Source organism: Microtus pennsylvanicus, chromosome 5 (assembly GCF_037038515.1).
Source record: "Microtus pennsylvanicus isolate mMicPen1 chromosome 5, mMicPen1.hap1, whole genome shotgun sequence".
NCBI classification, from domain to species: Eukaryota; Metazoa; Chordata; class Mammalia; order Rodentia; family Cricetidae; genus Microtus; species Microtus pennsylvanicus.
The window spans coordinates 67,249,815-67,272,606 of record NC_134583.1 but is presented as its reverse complement, the minus strand read 5'-3'; the positions used below and the strand labels follow the sequence as shown (position 1 = coordinate 67,272,606).

The 22,792-nt window shown below is 42.5% G+C and overlaps 1 protein-coding gene across 2 annotated transcripts in view; it reads left to right on the top strand.

The window, feature by feature from the left end:
- The window catches only part of Xpo6 (exportin 6), a 108,633-nt gene that overhangs the window by 49,583 nt on the left and 36,258 nt on the right, over positions 1-22,792 (top strand). For both annotated transcript variants that reach the window (XM_075972158.1, XM_075972159.1), the window contains 4 exons: positions 273-350; positions 3,213-3,666; positions 7,216-7,342; positions 14,269-14,378. In XM_075972158.1, coding sequence (XP_075828273.1) covers positions 273-350; positions 3,213-3,666; positions 7,216-7,342; positions 14,269-14,378 — 769 coding nt within the window. The remainder of the gene's footprint in view (positions 1-272; positions 351-3,212; positions 3,667-7,215; positions 7,343-14,268; positions 14,379-22,792) is intronic.

Here is a 22,792-nt window from a genome sequence, read left to right as displayed (position 1 = left end):
AGCAATTGAGGAAGATTGTCCATGTCAACCCTGAGCCTTCACGTGCACATGCCCACATATGTGCATGTGAAGAACATGCACACTGTATACATAAATGAATGAAAAGAGATAGCTAGACGTGGATTAGAGAGGCACAGCCATTAGCTGGAAGTAGATATACAGAGAGGAAGGGGTGGTGAGTACTAGTGTTGGATGAATGATAGTGGGAGATTTTTGCTTTGGTTTTTGTATGTTGAACTTAGTATCTCTCATTGTTTCTCCTTTCTTGTTAGGTATCTTGGAAACTGTATGGGACAAACACAGTGTTACTGCTGCCACCCCACCACCATCCCCAACTTCAGGAGAAAGTGGTATGCTTTGTATGGTTAGGGTCTCACCTGGGAATAGCAATAGCTAATCTGCATAGGATTCAAGTGTTTATTCTCCCTAATCTGTTCTGGTCTTTCTGCCCATGTTTTCTGAGACGCTGGCTTTCTACTGTTTTCTTCTGAGTACATGTATTTTCTAATACAGTATTTTGAATATCACATTTTGCTTCTTGCTTGTCTGTCATGAAGATGGCACCTTTGATCTTGTGCCATCCATCTCTGTTCTGCCAATTTATTATTTAAACTTTTTACACCTGTTTTTGTTGTACATACTGCCCATGTATAGGCCACTTTCAGAAGCTGGGGATCAAACTCAACTTGTTAGGCTTGAGACAAGCACCTGCCTCCTGCCAGTTTAATAATTGCTGTTCTTCTTTGTGATATTTTTGTTTTTTTCTTTGGCTGTTTCATTTCATAAGCTAAGGATTTCAGAGGTCTGCTTTGTTCTACAGAGCTGCAATCTGAAGGGATGGATATAGGAAGGGAAAGCTATTCTCCCTGTTGATGGGACAAAAGTCATTATTGCCAGGGCAAACTGGGGACCAATGTGCAGTAGTTAGTGCTGATTTACATTGTTCATGTAAATAATTGCGCTTGTAAGAGTAAGTCAGTGAAGTCTTTAAATGGTGTGTAAGTGTTTCTGCTTACACCAGAGCCAGACAAGCTTTCCTGTAGAGCACAGCCTGGAGCAAGCACATACCTTCCTCTCCTGTAAAAGCTGATGTGATAATGAGAAATGTTTTTGCATTTCCTCACACCCTTGCGAAAGTGGACTGTTGAAATCAAACCTCTAAGCCTTGGCTATTCATGCAGCTTGTTGATATGAACTAGGGATTCTTGCAGAAGTCCTACAGAACTGAGAACCACTCCATGGGTTTGGTTTGAGGGCTGCTCACAGAATACTACTTATTCAATCTGCTTGTACTCAGATAAAAAAACATTTGTTATTTTTCACACTACTTAGTAATGGAATTTTCAAACCTATTTCAAGCCTTCAGTAATGTGTGAACTTTGTGTTTAGTGACAAAGCTGTCTTGTAGGTATTTCTGGTGGCTCAATAGGTACACATTTTGCAGTATTTGGATGATTTAAAAATTTTGCAGATGTAAAGAGAACTGAAGTTTTGTCGCAATACTTGAATTTAAAAGTTTAAGCTATCAGTATAGGTAACGAACTTGTGCAGTTTGTAGCACTGAGTCACCTTGGTATGTATATGTTCTCGTTCATGGGGGCATGTGTACCAGGCTGTACATGTGGAGGTCAGAGGACAACTTGTCAAGAAGAATCTGTTTTTATTCCCCCTTTGCCTGAGACAAGGTCTCTCTTATTTCTGTGTCTGTGCTGCGTATTCTAGTCTGGCTGGCCCCTGAGCTTCTAGATGATTTCTCCTGTCTCAGATTCTGTTCTTGCCATAGGAGTGCTGGAATTAGAGCTGTGTACAGTGCATTTGGCTTTTTATATGGGCTCTGGGGTTAAACTTAGGTTGTTAGGGTTCCATGGCAAATGCTTTTACTCACTAAGCTGTTTCCATAACCTTTACCTCCTCTTCTTTATTCTTTCTCCTCCTCTTCTCTTCTCTTCTCTTCTCTTCTCTTCTCTTCTCTTCTCTTCTCTTCTCTTCTCTTCTCTTCTCTTCTTCCCTCTGTCTCTGTCTTTGAGTATCTGTCTGTATGTCTCTTCTCTCTGATCATCCAGAGGACAGTTTTCACCATGTAGATTCTAGGTATTATATTTAGATTGTCAGACTTGGCAGAAAGGACATTTACTTTCTGAGCCATTGTATGCCCACTTCATCTTTTGTGTGTGTTTGTTTTTTCTTTAATTCTCTTTCAAACCTATTCTCCCATTCACTCTTTCCCATAACAGACAGAAATGTATATAATGTATGGCCTTTTTCAAAAAACTGATTGATATCCATATATTTTCACTGTTTAAATAATGTGGTAGTGTTGTGTTCTTATGCTAGCCTTTCATTCAACCCTTGTTTTTTTTACTTTCTCTCCTGCTGTGTGACCTGTGCCTTTAGACAGAAACCTCTGCTTGCTGCAGGAGACATATGTCCTCAGTGTCTTGATGATCTTTTGACTTCACTAAGGAACCTAGATTGCCTCCAGCTGCCCCTATACAAGAGCCTCTATCTGTCTCCTAGATCTGTATGAGGGTTGCTTTGGAGTATTCTAGGAACAGAACAGTCATTTGTCAGAAGCAGTGGTAACAGGGTTTGAGCGTTCTTGGTGCTTCTCTTGTCTGTGATCTTTGCCAACAGTCCTGTTTTGGTCACTCGTTAGATTGCATCTCTAGTGACTGAGCTGGACATGTCTTCTTAAGCCAGCTGACCTGCATTTCTTTAGAAAACTTCATAACCACCACTGACCTATTTGTATATCTGGATATGACTAGTGGTGGGCAATAGTTGTTTTTCACATTTGAATTTTTAGTGTTAGGGATTGTGGCTATCTTATTGCTGTTTTCCTGGTTACAGTCCTTTTCATCGGTGAGAAACTATTATTTGGCAATTATTTGTTTCTAAACTCATCCATATTTTTGTCAAGGTTTGTGTTTTGGTTGTTTGAATAAATCTTTCCTCTCTTTCACCATGGTCAGATTCTCATGTCTTTTTTTTTTCTTTGGTTTAAGTCTGTAACTCACTTGGGCACTCTTTTTTTAGTATGTATGTTTTTGGTGTTCGGTATTATCTGTAGTTGGTATTGAATATAGAGCATATTGGTTTTAGGTTTCTCTTTTATAGTGACTAAAATGTTTTTGTGGGGAAAGGAGAATTCATTGCAGTGTTTCCAAGAGGTTTGGTACTGGGTGTTGTAAAAGCATGTTTTGAATTTCCAGGTGATTTACTGAGTAACCTGTTGCAAAGTCCTAGTTCAGCCAAACTGCTGCCCCCGCCCATCCCCGTGCTGGATGTGGAGAGTGAGTATATCTGTTCCCTGGCCTTGGAGTGTCTGGCCCACCTCTTCAGTTGGATTCCTCTGTCTGCCAGCATCACCCCATCCCTCCTCACCACTATCTTCCACTTTGCTCGATTTGGCTGTGATACCCGGGCCAAAAAGATGGCATCAGTGAATGGCAGCAGCCAGAACTGTGTTTTGGGTCAGGAGCGTGGCCGACTTGGGGTCTTGGCCATGTCCTGCATCAATGAACTCATGTCCAAGAACTGTGTGCCTATGGAATTTGAGGAGTACTTATTACGAATGTTCCAGCAAACCTTCTACCTCCTGCAAAAAATCACCAAGGATAACAATGCCCACACGGTGAAGAGCAGGCTAGAGGAGCTCGATGAGAGGTAATGAGAACAGGCGGGAGTCGTGCCCCGAGAAAGGGCCTGGCTGCTTGGCACACCATGTCATGTGGTGTCTGTAACCCCCTTTGGTTTCAGAATATGGGGCTACTGATAAATATAGAAAGGTAGGTGTTCCAGAATGTTCAGGCTGAATTAGAAGGGCTTGGGTGGTTAAGGGAAATGAATTGAGTGTGAAAAGTGTTGGTGTTTTGTGTAGGCCTGTTGTCTCTTTTCCCCATCCGTCCACCTCCTGTCCTCCTGTCCATGCTCTGTCCCTCTTCCTCACTGTCTGCCTGCAGGTCTCATGTATGCAGGAAGGGAGAGTGCGGCTCCTTCATAGTCGAGAACAGAAGCGGTCTGCAGAGGTACAGGGTTACATCACCCTTCTCACTTGGTACTGCTTGTTGGTTTTCACTATTGGACTTTTCCAGAGTGGACATCTTGCAGAGTATAGGAATGCTGTTAGTATTATGAGCTATCACATAAATGATAGCTGTTGGTCCAAGATAGGAGACATGTTCGGGTAGGTATGGTTCAGTGGGACATACTTGAATTCCTTGGCTACTGTCCTCTTGGCCTAAAATTCCTCAGGCCCATTTTTCCTGAGTGCAAAAAGTGACATCAGTGAAGTAGGTTGAGTCAAGTTATTACCTTTTCAGGTGACATTATCTGTTTATCTTGGGGCTTTCTGCCTCTTCCCTTCACCCCCAGTGGTGCTAGGGTGGGGCCCGGGACCTTATGCCTGCCAGGCAAGTCATCCTGCCACTGTCCACAGCCTAAGCCCAGCATCTATCTTCTTTGCCAAACATGGTGCTACTGCTACTATATAAAGGTGAAGGGCAACTGGCAGCTTTCAGTTCTGACAATCACTGGGGCTGTTGAAGTTCAAATGCAGCGTATTATATTAGTAACTGGTTTAGGCTTGCCGGTGCAGAGGCTGTTAACATTTTAGTGGGTTTTCAACCTGACTGTTAGTAAGTGATAACAGAGCTTAGCTCTTTGCTTTGTTTAGACAAAGTGTGGTAGGCTATAAAGTCAGCTGTCCCAAGTCAGGATAGTTCTACTGCCCTTTTAAAGTGGGGAGCTTTAAGTTTTTCTGGTTAAAAATTGAGTGAAGGTTAGTTTGGTTTGGTTCATTATAAATAAGCTTTGTGATATTTGCCTTTTATAATCACAAAAGTCTAATAATCCAATAGGATCTTTTCTTAATTAAAAAAAATTTGTTACATTTATTTATTTTGTGGTTGGGTGGGGGGCACATGCCATGTTGTATGTATAGGTCAGAATTGCTGGAATTGGTTTTCTTTTTTACCATCTGAGTCCCTAGGATCAAGCTTGTATCTTCAGGTTTGGCAGTAAGTGCCTTTTCCTGAGCCATCTCTCTACCCTCATTATTTAGTAATACCTTCCTGTATGAATTTAAATGCCTCACAATTCACACAATTTCATATCCTTTCTAGCATTGATAAAGGCCATCTTGTCTTCATATGTTAATAAAAATGTATATAGCTGCTTATATCAACTGTGTTGTTTTGACTTGTCCTGGATCCGAAGTGAAAGCAGAGAGGTGCCTGGAAGCAGAAAGGTGACAGAAACAGTGTGTGCTTGCTTCTTAGCTCTTGATCCCTGACTAATTATAAACCAATTAGCTTGTGTTAGTTGTTTAGGAGCTGCTTAACCAGGTCCTTGGCTTCTCTTCCTTCACGTCCTTTTCTAACTTTTTACTGTTTGTTAGCATCTGTACCAGGAAGGTGGGTGGGTGGGGCAGACAAATGAGGTGTAGGCACATCTCTAGTGTCAGCTGTGCAATAAGCCTTGTTCTTGTTTGGATGGTATCTCCCTCTCCACGCCTCCCCTCCCCCCCATTTCTTTTTAGACAAGGTCTCTGTACTCTGATTGGCTTGGAATTTGTTGTGTAGCTCAGCCTGGCCTTGAACTTGTGGCATTCTTCCTTCCCTAGTTTTACTAGGTTTCTAGGATTAACAGCATGAGTCCCCATAATTAGCTTACATTTTTCAGTTTGGGTTGAAGATTAAAATAAACTTGAGATTGCTGGGTACTTTTATGGGTAACAAGTATATCCTCCTTAAGATCAGTAAGCTGGCTGGCTGCTGTCTCTGAACATCCATGTAAAACATGGAGCAAGCAGTGCATATGCTGAGTAAGAAATGAGGACTTGGGGTCCTCAAGGAGTCCCTGGAGATGGCAGAGAGAAAGTGCTTTGTACTTTGCTTTCTTAGAACAACCAGTTTTAATCCTGGGCCTGCGGCTCACTCACATTTGTAACCCCAGCACAGGGGAGGAACAGGAAGGAGAGTCAGGCAAGAGGGCCACTGAAAGGTTGAAGCCATCCTGGTCTACATAGTAAGTTCCAGGACACCTAGAGCTGTATAGCAGGACCCTGTCTCAAGAAAACAGAAACAAAACCCAGTCAGTTGATTTTAATGTTTTACTGTATGAGCTAGCTTTCTAGAGGCCAGGCAGGCTCTGGCTTCACTGAGAGCGCAGGGCTCAGGAACAGCAGGAGACGCTGAAGTTCTGGGCCAGTGGTTCTTTTGAAGGATGCTTGTCGTTTTCCTTTTATTATTTTATGTGTCTCTGCTTTTTCAGTCAATGATTTCAGGATTGCTTTTAGACGTTACTTAATATTCGGCCAAAGCCTAGTATGTCTAGCTATTTTTGTTGGTCTCTGAAATGAGATTTATAAGGCAAGTCCATCTTGATTTCTGTTCTCTTTTTGGTATTGAGGAGGTTAAAATGCCAGTTTCTGAAATGCAAACATAATAATATATTGTGTTTAATAACAGAAACTTCTTCCCCTTGGAACTGACTCACTCTATTGTGCAGTGGCTTGGGGATTATGGGTCAATTGAGGAACTCCTGCACAGTGCACAGAAAGGGCACTGCATTACCATTGAGTGATGGTGCCCTCTGCTGGGGGGTGGCTGAGTGACCTTGGTGGGTCACTTTACCTCCTCTGTGGAGGCTTGTCTAGATCTTAGTCTTCCTCCCTTATATTTGGAAGTCAGTTTTAGAATGGAGTAAACGTGCAGTTCTTCATTAGTTCTGGGTGTCAGGGAGGAGGACAGAAATTGGATTCACTGTCCTAGACGCTGTCCCCTCTAGATAGACTTGGTCTTCCGTCTCTCACTAGTATATTTCAATTTAATGTTGGCCCCAGCCAAGCAAGACCTGGCTTTCTAAATTTGCCAGGTTTGTAGACACTGTCATCTTCCCAGCACCTTTTAGCAGTAACTCCTTTCCTTTAATTGGGTCCTAACACTAATGAGTTAGAACAGAGGTGAACTTGAGTTTGTAACAAGTAGGGCAGATAGTGTCTGAGGATTAAAGCTGCTTCTCTGCTGTGTTTCAGGTGATAATGGAATGAAGGGTTGCCTGTCTCGTAGGTAATTGTTGCAGGCCTTTGTGTTTTTAACTGGAAATGTGTGTTTGTATAGTTCTGAACTGAGAAAGTGTTTGATTGAATTTAATTTTTTTCTGAGAAAGTGGCTATATTTCTTATGTTACCTTTTGTCTCCTTGTCTCATGTAGCTACATTGAGAAGTTTACTGACTTTCTGCGGCTCTTTGTGAGTGTTCATCTAAGAAGAATTGAATCCTACTCCCAGTTCCCTGTGGTGGAGTTCCTGACCCTTCTGTTCAAGTACACGTTTCATCAGGTAAAGCACCCAAACTGGCTTTCCTTCATAAGAAAGAAATCCCCCACCCCAAGCATTTACAGTAGTCTTTACTATAGGAAGATCAAGGAATTCAGTCTTTCTGAGAATCCAGTGTTGTTGCTCTTGCTGTGTTTGCATATGATCTCCATTTTATAGATAAAGAGACCGAGGCACAGATTGCAAGGTTTTCAGGGACATACAATTCTGTGTGTGGAGCCAGTATTGGGTTATACAGTCCTGTCTTTACCACGGTTGTGTTAGACAAATAGGTTTGAGGAAAAGTCTAAGGCTAGGGGCTTATAAAAGATTTATTTTCTTTCTTTCTTTTGAGATTATAATATAATTACATCATTTTCCCCTTCCTCCAAACCCTCCTATGCACCCTTTTTTGTTCTCTTTAAAATTCTGGACTCTCATTCGCCCCATTAACTGTTGTGGTTGTGGGGTGCGTGCATGTGTGCATGTGCTCCAAGATACATTAACAACTATTTCTCTCTGTTGCATATCTGCTCCTGAAGCTCTCCACAACACTATATACAAAGCAATCACTAGTTAAGTTTGGGTGATATCCAATTTCGTCACCATGTAACAGAGGTTCTTTGAGTTCGTTTTGGATTTTAGGAGCTAGATACATAACCTTCTACATAGCCCAGAATGGCCTTGTATTTGTGGTAATTCTCCTGCCTCAGCCTCCTGAGGACTGTCTTTACTAAATTTGTATCCCAGTTGCCCACTACTGTGTACATACACACAGGGTTCTAAAAGACTGTGTTAAGGTGTAGTTTTACATGCCATGGAATCCCCTCACTGTAATTGAAGAGTTCAGTGAATTGAGTATGTGTGTCCATCACTACAGTCTGCCTTTAATACTGATAAGCTCTTCTTTTGTCTGTAGTGTGTTTTTCAATAGACTTTTCATTCAAGTATGTTGTTTGTCTTAGCTACTGTTCTCTTGCTGTGAGGAGACATCATGACCAAGATAATTTTCAAAGAAAGCGTTTAATTGGGAACTTGCTTACAGTTTCTAAAGGTTAATCCGTGACATGGTGGCAGCCAGGTAGGCATGGTGCTGGAGAAGTAGCTGAGAGCTCGCATGTGATTCACAGGTTGTAGGCAGAGAGAGCTGGTGTGGGCCTGACATGGGTTTTTAAAACCTTGAAACCCACCCTCAGTGACTACCTTCTCCAACAAGGCCACATCTCCTAATCCTTCCTGAGCAGCCCACCAAGTAGGAAACAAATATTCAAATATGGCCTATAGGGGCCATTCTCATTCAAACACCACAGCATACATACAAAAGAGCACATCAGCCATACAAGTACGGTCTGATGACTTTTTCCCAAAGGGACACAGCGGTTCAAGCTTCCACCCAGGTTAAAAAATAGTATGCACTAGTACACCAGAAATCCCCACACGTTTTCTTCTCTACCCCTACCTCCATTCTCCCTAGAGTAACCCTAGGCTTGGTCTTAGCACTACAGGCTAATTTTGCCTTGTTCTAGAGTTTCTCTAAAGGAAAGCAAGTAATGTGTATTTATTTGGTCTGGCTTTTTTTGCTTGACATTGTGCTTGAGGTATGTCTGTTGTGTGCAGTGGTTTGTTCCTATTTATTGTATTCTAGTAAATGAAAACTATTCTGCTGATTTGACTCTTTCTGGTTTTGGGGAGCCATGAATCATGGATCAAATAGTCTTTCCTGTTTTGTTTTGGGTTTTTTTGTTTTGTTTTGTTAGTAGGGACTCACTTAGCCTTGACTGGCCTTGAACTTGCTATGGAGATAAGGATGACCTTGAGTTCTGATCTTCCTGGCCTCACCTTCCACGTGCTGGCGTTGCAATTGTACACCACCACCCCATCCCCATTTTTCTTTCTTTCTTCCCTCCCTCTCTTTCTTTCAAGATAAGATTTTCTCAGAGTGGCCTTGAATTTGTGGTAATCCTCCTGCCTCAGCCTCTCTGGGACTGTGTTTATAGTTATGTAACCAGCCCACCTGGCATATTCTTGAACATACTTTTTGGTGTAATTGGGTAGTTCTTTCTGTTAGTATATCCCTGAGATGGCACTGCTGGGTGAGTGAAGGCATCTAATATGAAAAGTTGACTTAAAAAAAAATTAGCAGGAAAAAAAAAAGAAAAAAAATTACCTTTCCAGTTTATCAGGGCTAAAAGATTCAGGGGTCTAGGCTGGAGTGCTGTATACATATGAAAAGAAATGTTTGATCTGAAAAAAGCCTTTCTCAGAGAGGATCAGGGTGTGTAAAAATTGAAATACCTGGAGGTAGCAGTGAGGTGAATCATTTCTGGGAGCAGACAGTGGAGTGAGGTCATAGGAGGAGCCAAGCTGAAGAATTGTCAGGGTGAAGGGGCCAGTGCAAGCAGAACAGGAAGAAAACATGCTGAATACATCAGACCTGTTGGGATGGGGAGAAGAGCAATGAAGAGATTGTAGGAGGTGGGGATGGAGGAGAAAGGCAGTTTTGTAGTGGGAAAGAAGGAATAAAGAGCCAGTATAGAAAATGACTTCTAGGGAAAAGGAACAAGAATGTCTTAAACTCGCTTGGACCTAGTTCTCTTTGTGAGCTGTGGGTATTTCTGTTCAGTATGTGCCCTGGCACAACCCATTTCTGTTTAGGTTTCCTCCCCTCAGAAGGTGGACTACTGCTGCTGTGATACACACCATGACTGCAGCATGGAGAGGAAAGGAAACATGGGGGAAATAGGTTATATATAGTCTCATTGAAGGAGGGCAAGCCTGGAACTCAAGACAGGAGCCTGAAGCAGAAAGTACAGACAAGTACTGCCATTGGCTTCATCTTTCTATACAGCCCAGTCTCACCAGCCTAGGGATGGCATTGCTCACAGTGAGATTGGTTTTCCTACATCAATCAGTAATTTAGAAAAGAGCCTTGAAGACATAGCCATAAACCAGTCTGATCTAGACAGATATTCATTTGAGGGTCTTCTTTTCCCAGGTGACTAGGTTTGTGTCAGGTTGACTACTGAAGCTAACTGACTCAGCTACTAGGCTGTGCTGGCCAGCTTTTTGTCAACTTGACACACACAATCTCAATGAGAAAATGCCTCCGTAAGTTCAGACTGTAGTAGGCAAGCCTGTGGGGTGTTTCCTTGATTGGTGATTGATATGTTAGGACCCAACCTGTTGTGGATAGGTGGTCCTGGGTGTATAAGAAAATGAACTGAGCAAGCAAGTAAGCAACTTTTTTCCATGGCCTCTGCTTCCCTTCATGATGGAGGGAACTAAGAACTGTAAGCTGAAATAACCCTTTTCCTCTCCAAGTTGCTTTGGTCATGGCGTTTACTACAGCACTAGAATCCTAACTATGGCACAGGCCAAGTTAATCTCTACTCCCAAATGGCATCATGTTATGTCAGGAGAAAAGGGTCGCCGTGCACTCGGTGTAGTCAAGATGAGGTAGAGTATAGCTTGTGGGATTAAGAAAACAAAATGAAGGCATCCTTAGGGTTTGCAGTTTTGTGCCCACTAATGGTGTGTTCTTGCTTCGTCATAGGCTCCTGTTGTGAAGTGGGAAAGGTTTCTTGCTTAGACTGTATATTGGCGTATACTCAGTAGCTTTGTCTTTTCCCAGATTCATGGTCATTTTGTTACTATACAACATTTTGAGAGGAACAGTTTTTTTTCCCCTTTCTTCAGCGATTTCTCCTTTTCTACTCCCTTCCTGCATGCATTCTTTAATCTGGATTCTGCTGAGACACTCGCCTCCACTGTGATTCTCCTTGGCTGCTGTACTTCTTGGGTAACTCTGTGAGCCTGAGGTCCCTATCTTCCAGCCCCTTGTTTCACAGTGTTTTCACCAGGTCCCTCATGGCCTTGCTTGCTTCCTTTTACCCCTTCCCCTACAGCCCTCTCTGGGGTAGCACAATACAGGAAAAGGGCTCTGGACTGGAAGCTGAAGTTCTCATTCTGTCTCTTGGTTGTCCTGTTATCTTGGGCAGGCAACTTCCCTTTTGAGCCTTGGGTTTCTAAACTGTAAAAAAGGAGAAACAAGTGTTCACTTTCTAAGGCTGCTATAAAGATCAATGCAAACGAGGAATCACTACTCTACACCATGTGGAAGGCATGACTTGGTATCTCAGTTACAGAACGCTGGCAGGATTGTGAGTGATTAGTTAGCCTTAGGGTAAGAAAATTAAGTCTATATACAGTTATTTTTAATAAATGGATTAGGGAGGGCTGTAAAAAATTGAGTGATTCCAAAAGTCAGGTCAGCCTGTCTATCCTCTTGTTTCCATGGCTGATGTCAAAGGCCAAGTGCACAGGCCTCTTAGAATGGGGTTGTCAGATGCAGGAGTGATGGATGGTGCTTCCAACGGTGCAAAGGTAGCACATACACTTGTTTCTAGCCATAGCCGTGTATCTACACGTTCATGAGTATAATATGTATATTGGTGCAATGCAATGCCATAAGTTTGGCTTGTTTGTTTTTGTTTGTAATAGCTTTTAAAAAATCATTTCCACGTACATCTGATCAGTCATGTTCTTTTGAGGGGACCAGTGGTTATTCTCAAATTACAAAAGACAGTGAGGTGATTTACTGAGGGAAGCTCAGCAAACCAACACTGTAACAAGACTGCAGGTGTATGGGCAGCCTCAGTGGTCGATCTGCCAACTCTCTGTTGCTTCCCTGTGGTTTGATAGTTGGTTTACCTGGTGGTTCTCTGGGATGGTTTTATGGATTGACTATCCTGGGTGGTGTTAAGGTCTTAACTGGTATCCCTTTAGCTTTCTTTGGGTTGTGAGGTGGATGGAATCTGCATGGTTTTTATCATCTTGTTTCTTTGTGGTCCTGGTGCTGGAACCCAGAATCATAAATAGGTTGGACACATGCTCTGCTGAGCTATGCCCCTGTGGCTTATTTTAATTTTTTTATAGGTTACTTTTTTTTTCTTTTTAAAGACAAGATCTCACTTTGAGTTCCTACTGACTTGGAACTCTCTTGCCTCAGACTCAAATGCTGGGAGTTCAAGAAGGAGCAAATTTTTCCTGCATTCTAGTGGATTTTAATTATAATTTTCCTGCCTGAGATTTCAGTTTGGTTACCTCCTCCATGTGTCCTTCTTTATTTATTTATTCATTATTTGTTCCTTGAAAAAAAATGTTATTTAAAATTTTGGATTTCCTTGTGACTCAAAAATAGAAGGAAACTTCTCCTAGTTAGCTTTCTGTTGCTGTGATAAACACATGACCAAAAACAGCTTGAGGAGAGGGTTTATTGGCTTGTGTATCCCAATCACAGTCCATCACTGGCGGAAAGGGCAGAAACTCCGCAGGACCAGAAGCAGGAACCATGGAGGAAGGCTGCTTATTGGAGGTGGCACTGCCCGTAGTGACCTGGACTCTTCTACATCAGTCTTTAAGGAAATGCCCCACAAGATGTACTCACAAACCCACTCTGTTGGAGGCAGTTCCGTGGCTGAGTTTCTCTTTTCCTAGTATGTGTCAAGTTGACAAAAATGAATTAAATCTGATAGAAAAGCTAATGTATTCTTTCCTTTAAAAAATTAAAAATTTATGTATTTATTTGTTGTATGTGTGTGTTTATGTGATTGTGTGCACTCATGGCACAGCATGCATGTGAAGATAGGATAATTTTTGAGAATTGGCTCTCCTTCCGAGAACTCAGGTGATCAGGACTGCACAGCCATCACTTTTACTTTGAGCCATCTCCAGCCCTGTTCTTTCTTTGTTTTTTTTTGGGTTTCAAGGATAAAACCTAGGGCCTCACACATACTAGGAACAGCCATGAATGACATCCCTAACCCTTTCTTTTTCTTTGGTTTTGTGGTGTGTTTTCTTTCTTTCATAATCTCAGGCTGTCCTTCAACTTGCCACATATTGGAGAATGACCTTGAGGCCCTTCCTGGTCCTCTTCTACCTCTAGAGCCCTAGGATTATAGGAATGTGTTATCGTGCCTGATTTAGGGTGTGCTAGGAATCAAATCCAGGGACTTATATATGGAAGGAAAATATTTTGCCAACTAACCTCCACCCCAGTCCAAATCCTGTTTTCATTTTCCCATTTTGGGACAGGTTAAGTTGCTCTGGCTGACCTTGAGCTTACTCTTTGGTCCAGTAAGGTTTGAACTTGAGAGAGATCCTGCTTTCATAGCCTTCAGATCAGCTGGGATTATAGGCCTGTACTACCAAACCTCCTTCCCACAAATATGGGGCATAGTGAGATGGTCAAGTAGCAGAACTGAAGGAAAGAAAAAGAACCATGGTGCCTAGATTTTGCACTAATAGAATCTCAAGGTTTTTAAGAAATTTGCCAAGGTCAACTGGCCAGGTGGTACCACGGCCCCACAAAGACATGCTTTCCTCCTCTTGTTGTTTTTGTTTGCTCCTGGTTTGAGGTTGCTATTGGCCTGTTTGCAAATGTCATAAATAGACTGGAATGATACTGAACAGCTCCTTTTCGGTCTTCTATGTAGAAAGACTGACCATTGTTAATTTCCTTATAGTCAGATGTGTGGACTGTTGCCTTTGAAGCACTCTGACTTCTATTTGCTTTTTAAATTTGTAGTAGAAAAGACAGGTGTGGTCCTGCTCCTGTAAGTGACTGTGAATGTTTCCTGTAGAGCACAAGTTTCCTGCATCTCAAAAATTGATGCAGAGCAGGCAGTTTGTGGGAGCCTCTCTGCACAGGGCTCAGACAGGTTCCTTGGCACATTCTGCAAGCCCTGCGCAGTGTCTTCACAGAGTGTCCCACAGTGCCCTTGTCTGGTTAGATTTAATAGGGTTCTCTGGTGAAGACTGACTCAAAGTCCTTAGTGGAGGTTATGAAGAACAGACTGTAGGCCTTTGGTGTTGCCATTCTGGTGTATGTGTTTCTAAGCACAACAGTTGCATTAAGTAATTTCATTGTCTGGATTTCTTTTGTATCATAGCCTACTCATGAAGGTTACTTCTCTTGTTTGGATATCTGGACACTGTTTTTGGACTATCTGACAAGTAAAATTAAAAGTCGTCTGGGAGACAAGGAAGCAGTTCTCAACAGGTAAACTTCAAAACCCTAATAAACAGAGGTAGTCACTATTGCCAGTTCCTCTTGTGCCCTGAGGGGCTACCATGCTGCTGGGCCTCCTCAGTAAAATGAGGCAAGGAAGCTGCCCAGGCAGGAACGCTGTCTGAGCATTTTCTTTTTAAAAAAGTAACATTCATTCAGAATTTTTTAGGTATATGCTTTTGTGGTTGTTTTTTAAGGCCCTAGTTTTAGAGACACATCTATTTATTAGATGAAGTGATACTACACCTGGGATTTACTTTAAAACAACCCACTGGAAGTGTAGAGTGCTAGGAACATAGAAAATTCAGGGCTGACCTCACAGCTGATGAGTGACATGGAAGGAGCTCAGGGTTCATTATGTCCTTAAACTAGAGATGTATCAAAATCTCTCTCTCTCTCTCTCTCTCTCTCTCTCTCTCTCTCTCTCTCTCTCTCTCTCTCTCTCTCTCTCTCTCTCTCGCTCAGATAGGTTTCTTTGTGTAACAGCTCTAGCTATCCCGGAACTCTGTTAGACCAGCCTGGCCTCACACTCTGCCTCCCAAGTGCTGGGGTTAAAGGTGTGTGCCACCACTGCCTGGTGTGTCAAAGTTTCCTAAATTGGTAAGTAGTTGTCATGAAACAAATAACTAGGAAAAGAGCTGACCATGTTAGAGCACACTGGTAGTCCTAACACTAAGGAGGCTGAGGCAGAAGGCACAAGTTAGAAACCCTCTACTTCAGAGATAAATGCAAATCAACAACATTTTCCTTGCCAGGACAGAATGCCTACAGGAGCAGCTATTGAAAGAAAGATGTGCTGGTTTGATGGGCTCATATATTTGTATGTTTGGTTCCCAAATGGTGAACTGTTTAGCAAGGACTAGGGGATAGGGCCTTGTTGGAGGAGGTGTGGCCATGTTAGAGAAGGTGTGTCACTGGTAGTGAGCTTTGGGGCTTCAGAAGCCCATGCCAGGCCCAGTGATCATGTGAGCTCTCAGACTCTGCTCCAGCACTGTGCCTGTCTGCCTGCTGGCTGTTTCTTGCCATGATGGTCATGAATTTATAAGCTGCAATTAAATGCTTTCTTTTAAAAGTTGCCTTGGTCATTGTGTTTCCTCACAGTGATACAACAGTAACAAAGACTAAAGGTTAATTCCGATTCAGTATGTGTTGAGGGAAGTGTGCATGTGTGTGCTTGCAGGTCAGGGCAGCTAGTCACTTTGTATCCAGGGGAGGGAGGGAGGGAGGGAGGGAGGGAGAGAGAGAGAGAGAGAGAGAGAGAGAGAGAGAGAGAGAGAGAGAGAGAGAGAGAGAGAGGAGTGGATGCTAGTGCTCAGCTCTTCCTCTCTATTCAGCCTGGCACTCTGTCCCTGGCAGTTAGGGTGCGCCTTCTAACCTCTATTAGCCCAGTTGAGAAATTCATTTAGAGTCATGCAGAGGTTTGTTTCTTAGGTGACTACTACTACTACTACTGTTTTGGCTTTTTGAGACAGGGTCTCACTATATATCTCTGGTTGGCCTTAACTCATAGAGATCTGCCTGTTTCTGCTCCCAGTCCTGGGAGTTATGGCATGTGCCACTATGCCCAACTTTTATTATGGTTTTTAACTTATTTCTTGCTTTTAGACAGGGTCTCACCATGTAGCCCTGGCTGTCCTGGAACTCACTGTGTAGATTAGGCTGGCCCTGATCTCACAAAGATCTGCCTTCCTCTGCTTCCTGAGTGCTGAGATTAAAGGTTTGCTTTACTACAACCAACTCTTAATTATAATTTTTAAATACAGAAAATGGAGAATGTTTTTCTTGCTTTACAGACATTTTTCTTGTCTAGTATAATGTTTTTGCTGTGGGCCAGAGAGAGGAAAAGAGAAACTTGTGAATTCATCATGTGAACAAACAGTGACAGGATCCACACACAGAAAAGGTCAAATGGCAGCTTTTCTTAGCATTAGAATCCATTATATTTTATATATTTTCCTATGGAGCTGTGTTCTACTCCACATGGAATAGGTAGGTCCAAAGATGGCGGCTTCCCTTTGTTTTCCATTGTGATAGTAGATCGCTGTGCCACCCTGATTGTTACATTTTAATATATATATTCACTAGTTCATGACAGGCACGTACGGACGGGGTCCAGCTCTGGGTGCTAGTATGCTTACTCAGGGGAGAGGCTGCAGGTGGTGTCTGGTTTGGCTTTAGCTTCCGTGTCGGCACAGTACCGATGAAAGCAGTCTCTGTTGTCACCAGGACACAACCTCTGGAGCAGCCCTGGCTCTGAAAACTCATCTGTAGTTACACTTGGTTGTGTTTAGGGAAATTCGCTCTGGAAGCTTTTGTTTCTTTATGGGTGGTGACAGTTGTTGAGCCATTAAGTGGTTAGTAAATGGAGCTAGTGTGGTTGTGCTGGTTTGCTGTCACTGCAGTATCACACCCGATTAAAAGTGCTTCAAGGGGGAAAGGGTTCTTTTGGCTCACGACTCAGGTTTCCATCCATGGTCACATGGTTGGTTCTCTTGTTTCTGAGCCGTGGTGAGGCAGAGCATAGTTGTGGGAAGTATGGGTGGAGCAAGGCTGATCACATCATAGTGGCCAGGGAAGGGGTAGGCCAAGAACTGGTAGAAGGAAGAAAAGGTCAGGGACAAGCTGTACCCTTCCAGGTCATGTCGCCTCCCCGCCACAAGACCCCACCCCTAAATAGTATATCTTCCATGTCTTAGTCATTGGAGGACACTTGATAATAGTGGTGGAGGCCATCAACACCATTTCCCAGAGTTAGGGCCAAATGGATGGAGGTGGGTCCTCTCTTCTGGGTAGAGAACTGGACTAGATCTCTAGAACTCTTCTCATTGCTGAGGTCTTGTAGATTTTTAAATTTTACAGAATACTGACACTTGAAGTTTAAACATTTGTTCTTTTGTTTACAAACATCTTTTGATGGCAGAATAGCTTCTGAGCTGCTTTAGTGTCAGCTTGATTGAGGTTATGGGTGCAGGGTATGTTCATGCAGCAGAAACCTAAGGTCTGGTGAGGTTACTGACTGACAGTTGTTTTTGAATGAGATTCTTCAAAGAAAAAGCCATTTTATCAGAATGTCTTTCTTATATGCCAAAGAGGCAAGCCCTTCAGTTCTGGGGTTGTACCTCACTCGCCTATGTTTAGTGATAGGTAGTCTTTTATATCTTGCAGTTTAGTTGAAAATGCCCTGGAAAAGTGATCAGTATGAAAATGCTCTTTAAAGCCCAGTAGACAGGAGGTGTGGAGGTTGTGATGCTGCTGAGGAGATTGCTAGCATTGAAAGTATAGGCTACAAACCAGTAGATGGGATAGTGCTATAGGGAGTTTAAATGCCTTGTCTGCTTCAAGGATTCCTTTTGGTTGGGTGCTAGACTGTCATATTTCTTCCTGCACAGTGGAAGTCTTGCAGGAAGGTTAGGATTTTGGAAATCTTGGATCTGAAACATAGACACAATGGTGAGATATATAATAAATATCCTAATGATCACAGTGATGATGATGAAAAAAAATATAAAATGCTGCTGCCACTTGACCCTTATGATGACCGTAGACAGCTAAAGACGCCTTTTACCCATCTTCCTGTATGGCAGACTGCCATCTGGTAGCACAATGCTTAGAAATTTTGCTGGCTCCTTTAAATGATAGAAAATTTTCTCATCGATAGTTTTATTTTTCCTAAATGAAACCTTTATTTATGTGTGTGTTTAGTATACGTGCGTGTATGTATGGAGTAGAGGGTGCCCGTGGAAGCCAGAAGATGTTTGGTTCCCTGGAACTAGAGTTACATGCAGTTGTGAGCCTCTTGATGTGTGTGCTGGGAGTGCTCTTACCAGCTGATCCATTTCTTCACTACCCTCTTAACCTATATTTTTTGACATTTATTTTGTATTGTGTATGTGTGTGAGAGACAGGGAGGGAGAGAGGGAGGGAAGGAGAAGGAGGGAGGGAGGGAGGGAGAGAGAGAGAGAAAAAGAGAGAGTTTCATGTGTGTGCAGGTGCCCATAGAAGCTAGAAAAGGGTGTCAGATCCTCCAGAACTGGAGTTACAAGGAGTTTTAAACTACTGCCTTAGGTCTTAGAAAGCAAACTCAACTCTTCTGGAAGAACAGAACCATTCTTAACTTTCTGAGCCTTCTTCACAGCCTCATGATTTATTTTTTAAATATGTATATGTACACACACAAAGCAAAAACGAAATCCTCAAAACTGATCTGACAGTAACTACCCCCTCCCTAAGATCTGTTTTTTTTTTTTTTTTTTTTTTTTTTTTTTTTTTTTTTTTTGCTTAACACTCTAGCGGTTGAGGGAGTGGACTGGAAAGAAGAGCACCAAGATAGTGCACTGGGGTGTACAGAGAAAGAACATTGAACTTTGGCTTATGCCATCTTTTTTATTATATGTCTCTGCAAGTATGTTCGGTGTAAATGCTTTTAAATTAAGGGTTTGAAGGTTTGGAAGTCACTGTTCTGTTTGGTATATCAGAGACGTACTGTTTATAGGAGTGGCTGATAAAGAACATTGGTGTTGGTAATTACCATACTTATTTTAACTCTGAGCATGCAAATGTGATCAAATGTTTGTCATCTGATAACATGGGCATGCTTTTGGAATCACATTTGTGGCTTAAGCCGGAACTTCAAAATTGGCTGATCTGTAAGAAGTAGTCAGAAATTGTTTTCTTGGTGTCTCAAATAGGAAACGTAGGTGTGGTTAGGTCACAAAGGCAGCATTCATTTCCTGTCCCTTGTGGGTTTAGAGTTTTGCATCATTTGTTACAACAAAGTGACATTGCAGGCTATGGACTTCGAAGCACAAATATACTCAGATTTATTTGTGGTCCTAGGAGCTTGGAAACTGGAGGATGTTGGAAACTGCATATTCCTTGCCCAGTGAGAATGTTCAAGTTTCTGGCTGAAAGCTGTTAGGACTTCAGGACTTGGGCCCAGTGTGAAGAGAAATGTCTGCATCATGCCCTGCTTAGCAGAATTGTGGGTCAAGTTGATTGTCCTGCTCATCAGTTAGAGATCATAGCATAGAGAGCCTGAATCTCAGGGTGCGTTTGCACCTTTGTGCTGGGTGTGGTTGTGCCTTCTTCACACTGTGGAGGAAACCAGCTGAACCAGCACGTGGGACCTTGGCTTGCATTGCAGTTGGTGCCCCCTGAGAAAGTGTTTGCTGCTTGTTCTCCCCTTTTTCTTGGTGCTCATCCAGGGATCAGAGACTTGTGTAGAAACTTAGGTTTTTACAGGAAGAGGAAGAAACCAGTGTGTGAAGCAACCTAAAGTTATTGTGTCATGTCCTGGGAGCCTGTCACAAGAGTACTGGCAAATGCTGGCTACAGACTAGCACAGGAATTTGAGTGTCCTTAAGTCAGGCTGTAAAACAATGTGGATTGTTCTGCTTAATGAGGAAGTCAGTGTTGTTGTTGTGTACGACACTGTATATAGTTAAAAAAGTGTTAACAAGGTAGAGGTCAGAGTTCAGTAGCTACTTAGCCCCTATATAAAAATATTTATGCCCAGACTGCACTATAGATGGAAAATTTATCTGGAGTTTTGTATCATTCATATGCAGTTACTGCCTTGGAACTATTTCTGTGTATTGACTCATTTACATCCTCACTTTGCTTATTTGTGTTTATTGGGCACCCACTTTCTAGCTGCTTTAACTTGCCTAGTTTTGTGTAGCTAAGTTTTTGTCTAGTAGGGTTTTTCTCCATTTATGCACATACACTTTGTTTTAAAGGTTTTTATTTTGTGTGTATTATTGTCAGCCTGTTTGTATGTGCTGGTGCCCAGAGAGGCCAGAAAAGCATCATATTATGGAACTGAAGTTACAGGCAGTTGTTAGTTACCATGTGGATGTTGGTAACTGAACCTAGGTCCTATACAAGAGCAGCAAGGCCTTTTAATTGGGCCATATCCCCAGCTCAGTATATGTACATTTAATGTTATAAATTTACCCCTAAGCACTACTTCAGCTTTATCAGAGGTTAATATATGCCATGTCACTTAAATTATTATCAAATTTCACTTTAAATCTCTATTTAATTTCCAAATATTTGGAGTTTTTTTTCATATGTCCTTGTTAGTGTTTTCCAGTTCACTTTTGTTATCTGGATGTAGTTGTATGATTTTTGGTTCTTTTAAGTTTTTTAAGGAGATGAAGAGATAGCTTGGCAGTTCAGTGCACCGACTGCGCTTAGTTTGATTCCCAGCACTCATGGTTGGCTCACAGCCATCTGTAACTTCAGTTCTGAGAGTTCCGAACTTTTTGGTCTTCTCAGGTATCAGGTATCCGTGTGAGAGACAGAGATAAAGGACTCTGTCTGTTCTTAGGAGGGCAGCAGTGCTACTGGGTTAAGATATCAACTTTTCCTTTCTTACCCCTGGCCCCAAACACAGTTACATTGAGGGTAGTTCTTTTTACATGTGGGCTAGGGTGAGGAGAGACACACAGTTCAGCACCTTTCATCTGAAGAACCTCATAGAGGATCGTTTCGATAACACTAGTGACTACTGGTCAACTTGACATGGGGATCTACTGGTCGTCTCTCTCATGGGAAAGGCATTAAGAAGGATTACACAGACACCACATGTCGGGCTCAGGCAGTGAAATAAGAAGTGGAGAGATTGGACCAAAGCTACTTTTTAGAAACCCTACTGCCTTAGGTTTCTCTTGCTAATAAAAAAAACCATGACCAGAACCAACTTGGAGGGAAAACTTTATTTTAGCTTACAGCTCCACATAACATCCCATCACTGAGGGAACTCAGGGCAGGAGCTGATGCAGACATCATGGGGAAATGCTGCTTGTTCGCTTGTTCTCATGACTTGCTTATACACCCCATGACCACCCACAGTGAGCTGGGCTCTTCTACATCAATCACTAATTAAGAAAATACCCATATTTTGATCCTACTGCACGTACTGGCTTTGTGGGAGCCTAGGCAGTTTGGATGCTCACCTTAACTAGACCTGGATGGAGGTGGGTGGTCCTTGGACTTCCCACAGGGCAGGGAACCCTGATTGCTCTTCCGGGCTGATGAGGAGGGAGACTTGATTGGGGGAGGGGGAGGGAAATGAGAGGCGGTGGTGGGGAGGAGGCAGAAATCTTTAATAAATAATTTTTTTTTTAAAAAAAAGAAAATACCCATAGACTTTCCCCACAGGCCAATCTGGTGGGGGCATTTTCTCAGTTAATATTCTCTCTCTCAATGACTGTAGCCTGCCGAGTTGATATAAAAATGAACTGGTATACCTGAGCTAGTAATTTTCTTTACTGTCTTTGTGTCCACTGGAAAGTGTAGTGTTTTAGCTGTCTCAGTGCCAGCGTTCAGTTACTCAAGGTAGGAATGGAGGCCGTTAATAGGTATAGACAAGCAGCTAGGGTGTCTGTCGTGTCCATACACCTCTTCCATGCCTGCCACACACTTTGGGAGATTGGATACTTGTGTGCCTTTAGCACAGTTCCTGATGGGGTTTATTTAGCAGTGCCAAAATCTATCTGTGCTTTAGTCTGAAAGGGATTTTCTTTTTGTAAGAGTGCTTTGATCTTATATAGCAATTTATAGCAAAACACGTATAGCCTTATGGGTTATGTCACAGGTAAATGGGAGGTAATGTGTTCCAGGCCTGAGTGTTAATTATCTTCCTGGGACATCCACTTACGTGTGATTTTCCCCACACATGTCAATTTTATTAATAATTTCCCCAGCCAGTATTCTTTCCTGTGCCATACTCAGTTTCTATTCTATTCTAGGCCTGTGTTTGCTATATTGTTAAATCACTTGAAAACAATGGTTCAGTCTTGTGGAGAAGGGGCAGTGTGTACCCACAGGTAGGAAATGATCTGTTGTACCCACCCCACCTAACGGAAATGTGATAGCTCAGGATTGCTAGACATCTGTAGACTGTCTCTACAGAGATTCATCTTATGGCTGGCAATGCTTGGACTAGATGGACTACAGTTGACCTTGGTTTGACTCTTTCAAGTTTGGCTCTCTTGGATTAGGTAGCAAAATGGTTAGGGTACTACTCCGAAAACAGAAACCACAAGTATTTTAACCAAGACTCCAATGTAGATGGCTGGTTAAATAGGTGTTAGAAGGCTAGGAAAACGGTGAGGAAGGCAACACAGTTGATAACTACATGAAGCAGCTCCACCACTAAGTCAGGGGCAGGGAAAGGGGATCAGTGGGTTAATTAAGTTCCATGTAGTTGGTGAGGGCTCAGGATTTTAAAGATGTAGCCTCACCTCTTGTTGCAGGAGCTCTGAGGAGGCCTGGGAAGCTGGTATTCAAGCGTTCCTTCAGGAGCTCTTGACTCACTGGGAATGCTTGTGAGACAGGTGCTGGGAATGTAGAATGAAGTTGGGGTGGGGGCGTGGGATAGCTGTTGCTGGGCAGCATTG